This window comes from Alligator sinensis, unplaced genomic scaffold, assembly GCF_000455745.1.
Source record: "Alligator sinensis unplaced genomic scaffold, ASM45574v1 scaffold895_3, whole genome shotgun sequence".
NCBI lineage: Eukaryota > Metazoa > Chordata > Crocodylia > Alligatoridae > Alligator > Alligator sinensis.
In genome coordinates, this window is record NW_005842210.1 from 322,649 (window position 1) to 330,024 (window position 7,376).

Consider the following 7,376-nt stretch of genomic DNA (forward strand, 5'->3'; position numbering starts at 1 on the left):
TCTAAGGAGGAGCTCACCAGTCTAACTGCTATTTGAGGGAAAATAAACTGCAAAGATCTACCAGATCTATGCATAATATCCACTTGCTACAGCTAAATTCATGATCATTGGATGTTAATGTCAGTTCTGCTTTCACCCAGAACTCCTAACTATATCTAGGAAAAGGAAGTTGGTTATGTTAGTCTGAAGTTTGGCAGACGGTAGGGTAAAGTTGCTCCTTATAGGCTAAATAATTCAGAGATGCATAAACTTTTGCAACAGCTCACTTCCTCAGCTGATGATCAAGTGAGCAGTTGTTTACAACAGCTTATGCATCTCTGATTTAATTCATCTATAAGGTGCAACTTTACGCTACCTTCTGCCTAACCTAATCTAGAAAACAGCTTCAGCAAAACCTGTAGCAGACTTCACTCTTTCAAAATAGCCGCCTGTTTTAGAAGGATACACAAATAATCCTCAAATGTAAGGCTAAATCCAGATGCCCTCACTCTGATTTTATTCCATTCTTATTCCAGAAAACACTGCAAGAAGTCAATGGGAATTCATCTGTGCCAAAGATAATAACTGAATAGGGAGTTTACCATTTTACTCAAACTGGGTACAATCCTCCCCTGGTGTGAGGCTGGGGAGTGGAAGTAGATGAGCAGAGAGTAGTGGGGGAATTAGGAAGAGGTCTGATGCCTGGATGTAAACAGTAGTTGGGAAGCATGGTGGAGATTAGCCAGTTTGCTGATATGGATATTTAGGCAGGGACATGGTAGTTGGGGAAAGAAAGGGATGGAGGCCCCAGGTTTGGGGTGTTCTTCATGTAATCTTATCTGTGGATTTTGCTTGGTTATTATATGCTGCTTTCAGCCTTTTGGATAGGGTGGGATATAAATCTAATAAATGAATTCGGCACTAATTTAATGAGAAGGCCACCATCATTCAGTAAACAATTTTCAATGTGAGGCCATCACCATTCAGTAAACAATGTGAGGTGTCATTTAATGGTTTCATAGGTTTAAAAAATTAATCAACAGATTTTCCCCTAATTCAGGTCTAGACTGTGCTGTTGGCATCCTCCCGCTCTGTACACACACGTTCAGAAAATGCTTGGATAAAAATAAGACTGAAATCATGACTGCTGCAGGGGTGAGGAGCATTTTTACTTTGCATCAAGGCCTGACAGTTAGCACCACATAAATCATAGGTTAGTACTGAGAATAATTATAAAATAAGAAGCTGCCTCTTGTGAACATTAAGTAGTAGCTAGTGGTAATTACAAATAAAGATGAAACAACATGATTAAAATCACAAATAGATTGTCCAGGGCATTTACAACATCATGTCTTCTGCAATGTTTTTTTCCTTATGAACATAAATATTGGCACAGAAAAGGAGAAGAATGATCCCTGCAAGCCTGCTTGTTGCTTTTATTATTTGTATTGCTATGTATACTATACAGAGCTCATTGCCCTAGTTAGTATCTAAATGCCTTCCAAAATGTATCACTAACACTTGTCTTACTCTCTAAACACATACACACATACACTTATGCTAGAGAAAGCAAGGAAAAAGAAATGCATCTTGCCCTTATCACAAACGGTTTTTGATGATCCTTTGCTCCTGGGACAGTTTATTCCACAGTCTTAGGCCAGCTCTCCAAGAAAGCTATACAAACTTTAACATTATTGCTGAGCTTCTCCATGCCAACTGCACCTATGAGCCCCACTGCACCAAACAATGAACAGATATTAAATCTCTGCCTCAGAGAGCTTTCAGTGGAAGGCAAAATATGACAATGCTTCAGTTGAAAGTGATAGCCCCATCTTTATCCAAACATACCAGGCCAACTGTGCAATATTGTTCTACCATGTGATTTAACATAACCCACCATATTTATGGCTCTAGTCCTCAATTTTATCCTCTGGAAATGAGTTCCAGCATTTAGTCATCTATTATGTATAGAAAAGCATTGTCTTTCATTCATGTTGTATTTGTTGCTAGCAACTCAAACCCAAAACTCTAGGTCCTCACCCACGCACATATTTTGGATACAGTTTTCATGAGCTATCATTGCATACTCTGGGACATCCCACCCTTTCATTAGGAAGTAAAATTTATGCAGTTTTCTATCATTTAGAAATGCTTAAGAACTAGAAACTTTTTAGGGCCAATTTGTATAATTTGTAACTGTACATGTACTGAGAAAGTACCATTAAGAGCACACTTTTGCTAACTCAAAGTAAATTCCTCACCATGCTGTATAATCCCATGCTCCAACAACCTACGACCAAGTTGTTCTGCTTCAGTCCTTGTTGTGACCTCTCCTTCTTGAATCAGCCAGTCAATAAACTCAGATGCCATGAAGGTCCGTTCATACTTGACTCCCTCCTCTTCCCTTGCTTGTAAAAGCGTATTGTCAGAACTCATCAGCCTGCCATAAGGAGTGGAAAAAAAAAAGCTAAAGAAAGCAATTCTTCGATTCCTGAGCCATTTTTGGTGGATATCATTAGTAGTAAGCAAACAGATGCAACTTTTCACAGCCTGACAGATCACAATTATAAATTGGCATTCTTAAAATGAATCAGAAACATTCTCTAGAGCTCATGCTGTAAAGCTGAGAATGAAAGATATAGAGACCTTGGCTGCTACTGAGAGATCAGCCAAGGCATTTAAACATTACAACACAACGTGAAATTAATTATATTCCCTTTATATGCAAAGAAAAGGTATATGTTTCCTATGTACTATTCAGAACCATTAAAGCTGGTGGGTCTCAACTGAGGTGGTGCAAGCCCCGTTCAAGAGTCACAGTGCATGTCCCGCAGCCAGGTGGAACTGCCTCTGTTTCAGGAGGTGTATGCAGGGCCAGGCCAGGAGGTGGCTGCAGCAGGAGAGGATGCATTTCTCCTTCTTTCTACCATCCTCAAAGACACCGACCCTCTGCCTACAGACCTTCACCTGTGCTCGTAGGGGCACTGTGCTCAAGCAGGCCCCTCTCACTCGCTCCTGCTCCACATGCACTAAATCCAGAAATGAAGTGGTACAGCAGCAGTGAGGGTGCCCACTCCCCCAAGAGCACTGGGGTAGCCGTGCAGACCATCCCTTAGAGATACTAAAATCAAGGGTGTTCCCAAGATGAACACTATTAATAGGAAAGATATGGCCAAGACTCGGAGAATGGGATACAAATCAGAAAACTCTCACTTGATGTTGCCACTCAGCCTAAATTCTCCTTTTGCTAGGAGGCAGAGCAACACAGCCTGCTTGTCATTACATGGACAGTCAAACAATTTGTGGTTTCAAGCTTTGAATTAATATGTGCATGATTTCTCAGAATCAGTCTAATATTTTCCCCCAAATCATTCTAAAACCAACCAAAAAGATTTTTTTTTCCTGGAAATTCTTCAGGTTTTGTCCTCCTTGTCAAGAATAAGAATTTGCTACAAATTAATGTGAGCTTACTCTTTAACTGCTGAAGTGTCTGGAGTTCACCTCTGGATTAGGAATTAAACAAGTGTCCTTCAATGTAGTGAATTCTGTCTTTGTAACCCATGAGGAATGGGAATTTGTGTCAGATGCCAAGCTCTCTTCCCCAATGGTTTCTTTCCAACATGAAATTATTAGAGATTGTTTTCATTTTTTTCATGATGCAAACATAAATCCACAGTAGATCATTTTAAAACAAAACACCTCCATTGGTAGCTAAATTATAAGGGCAAAAAACTTCAGCTGCCACCTTTGATCTTGTATTTCCTTAAAATAACTAGGTCTAACCTAGGAAAAAAAGTTTAACTCTGACAGAATGTGACAGATATCATTACCTGCATACACTCATAGTAGTTTTGGAAGGGTATCCTAAGTACTTGGTAACCTTGCCTCATTTGGGAAGAAATTCAGAAGTTAGAAAACAAGGTGACAGAAAATGCTGTCATAAAAATATGAGGTGAAATTGCACTAAAAATTACAGTGAATTTAGAAGTTTGTCAGACTGACCTTGATGCTACACTTACAAGTCGCAAGGATTTATCCCAATGATTTGAGCAGAAACTAAAGTTAGTCAGTCAGACTATCAGTCTGCCAAGCAGCTGGTCGTCAAACCCAGCAAAAACTATACTGTCATCATTGAAAATAGGTGGCATAGGCAGGAAATGGTTCATTTGGATTTTTTGTGACCCCATCATAGTTCTGAAGCTGAGTAAGAAGTAACAACGGCAAAGTTAGCTGAATTGAGAGACAAGGCCAAAACCAAGAACGTGACGGCACAGGAAAAGATGTAGAGCCTAGAGTACCTGCAGTCTTTACTCCTTTCAGTTTTCTTTTTAAACAATTACATACATTTTACCACTGCACAGAGGGTACTCTGAAGACCCACTTTCAATCCTGCCCAACTCAACAGACACAGAAAACACAAGTGAGCTTTTTCAAACCAGCTGTTACCTGACAGTTGATTACCCAGGCTCTGCAGACACCAAGCAGACATTCTTTAGAAGGCCTTTGTTAATTGTTCTTGGATGTGTCTATAATTATTGTGTCTGGCTGATTAAAATGGCTGATAGAAAGATCTTTGCAAAAGAAATGCTAATGACTGGATTTACAGGGACACAAAAGAAATCCGGAAAAATATCAAGTGCAAAAGCATGCGGGTTGATATTTCACACCCTTCAGCATGAGGTTAGAATCAAGCAGCAAAGGATTAGGACTTATGAACAAGTAGAGCTGACAAACTGACAGTTTAACAAATTCAAACCAAGGAACCCATAGACTCAGAGGGTTAGATGGTATAAATCAGCCTAACTCCAGTGACCCACAGAAGTACATCAATTGACATCGGCTATCGACCTTGCCATGCATCACCAAATCTGAAAATTGTCCCAACATTTTCCATGTTGTAGAATGGACAGAATCCCCATTTCTTCTCTAGTAGGAAGACTTTTGACACGAATGGCCTGAATATTTCTTTCCTAAATTGTTCTAGCGTGAATCATTGGAGTGCATTCAGAATTAAAATTATTTTCCAAAAGGCTTATAATATTTTCCTTTTCTTGGCACACAGAAGCTGAGAAAACCTTCCCAACACACACACACACACACACACACACACACCAGTCTAAGTTTCAATAGATTAGTGATCTAGTGATGGGTGCAAGCCAAAAGGCATCCATACAATTTAAATGACCATCCACATTTCTTCCATTTCTGAAATCATGAAATTTCATGCAGATCTAATAGCTACAGAGGAGCATAATCATCTTCAGCTCATGGTTATGATATTAAAGTAATGCTGCATGTGGTTAACAGTTAAATCCTTACTCTGATATTTTCGCATGACAAATTTCTATGGTAACTTTAAAACATCAAACTCCATTGCTCTGAGAGGAAAAGAGGGCAGCATGGTAATGTTTCTCAGCTTTCCTTGTGCTGGAGCCCTCTGGGAAAGATGGGAGGAACTCTTTTCACTTTGGCCAACAAGGTGCCCCTATCAATTCAAAGTGAAAATTATGGGTACCAATGCCAGTAGCAACTGGAATTCAAACTGAAGACTAAGAAGCTGAGGTGCACACAAGTTAAGTGACATTTGAGACAAGAGGTCTGTGGAAGGGTAAAACGGGATACAAAGCTCCTGACTCTCCGTCTTGTGATTTAACAAAATTACATTTCCTCTTATAACAAATGAAGACCAACTGGGAAACTTTGGTGAGTTGAATAATATGTGTGAGAAGAAATTATCTGAAAAATTTAGCCTTGTATCTGTTAATGAACTGTGCATGAGCAAAATTTGATTTTAACACATTCGCTCACCATTTATAATTATCCAAACAGGCTTCCATATCGTCTACTACTTGCTTCCAATATTCTCCATAGTGCGTGTATGACTGCTAATTTCAGACTCATCTCCAGAGGTTCCCAAGGACAGCTGAGTGCACAGAAGACCACTTTCTACCTGCCTGCCCCACTCCCCTCCCTTCCCCTCCACTCCATCCAGCAGTGTGGGGTAGGCTGAGCACTGCGGGATGGGCAGAGGACTGCTGGAGCACACCAATACTTCAGAAGGCACTTAAAAATGTTTTTTGAGAGGCAAGAACTTTTGTGGGTGATATCTTTTTTTGGACTAACTGCATGGCTGAGATACATTTAGACAAGTTTTCAGGTATCATAGTACCCTTTCTCAGGTCTTGTTTTTGCAGGGTCATTTTTGAAGCACTTCTTCAGCCAGGTATATCTGTAGCCTTACTGGGTGAAGTGCTTCAAAGACTGGGACACCTCAAACAGCATATCTTTCCAGGGCCTAATTATTAAGTTGTGGGTTCTATTCTTAGGCTTGGATAACTGGGAATTTTTAAACACAAGAATAATAAATTACTTGAAAATAATCAGTAAAAATAGTGGGCATTTTAAATTCTCTTGAAGATATGGTCATTCACACTGCATGAAATTTGCCCCACCTTTTTCAGCCTTAACAGCAAGGCTCCAAGAACATAGTCAGTGATGTCCCAAAGAGAAGGATTGATTCTGAAACTCTTACTCATGCCACTAGCTCCACTGAAACCACGTGTTACAGATGAAGGAGATAAACTATAGAAGCACAATGGTTAGAGGGGAGAATGTAAGCGGAAAAGAGTCTTGCAACTGAGGGCTGGCCCAGTGCTTCAATGTCTAGGGTATGAGCAGGGGGCATTAACCTTCATAGTTTCATAGTTTCATAGTAGCTAGGGTCAGGAGGGACCTGAACGGATCATCTAGCCTGACCCCCTGCCACAGACAGGAATGAATGCTGGGCTCACAAGACCCCAGACAGGTGATCGTCCAACCTCCTCTTGAATTTGCCCCAGGTAGGGGTGAGGACCACTTCCCTGGGAAGTTGGTTCCAGATTTTGGCCACCCTAAATGCCAAATATTGCCTTCTGATCTCTAACCGAAACCTATTCTCCATCAACTTACGACCATTGTTCCTTGTCACCCCAGGTGGTACTGGGAGAAAAGGGCTCTGCCTATTTGCTGTTGATCTCCCCTGATGAGCTTGTAGGCAGCCACCAGGTCCCCCCTCAGCCTCCTCTTGCTGAGGCTGAACAGGTTCAGGTCCCTCAGTCTCTCCTCGTAGAGCCTGTCCTGCTGCCCTCTCACCAAGCGGGTGGCCCTCCTCTGAACCCTCTCCAGGCTGGCCACATCCCTCCTGAAATGCAGCACCCAGTACTAGACGCAGTACTCCAACTGTGGCCTGACCAAAGTCGCATAGAGGGGGAGTATCACCTCTCTGGACTGGCTTGAGATGCATCTTTGGATGCATGACAAGGTATGGCTGGCCTTGCTGGCTGTGGTCTGGCATTGATGGCTCATGTTCATCTTGGAGTCAATAATGACTCCGAGATCCCTTTCCGCCTCTGTGCTTT

The 7,376-nt window shown here is 41.3% G+C and overlaps 1 protein-coding gene across 1 annotated transcript in view; it reads right to left on the minus strand.

The window, feature by feature from the left end:
- The window catches only part of DEPTOR (DEP domain containing MTOR interacting protein), an 86,630-nt gene that overhangs the window by 66,166 nt on the left and 13,088 nt on the right, over window positions 1-7,376 (minus strand). Inside the window, exon 4 of the mRNA XM_006026812.3 lies at window positions 2,241-2,419. Coding sequence (XP_006026874.1) covers window positions 2,241-2,419 — 179 coding nt within the window. The remainder of the gene's footprint in view (window positions 1-2,240; window positions 2,420-7,376) is intronic.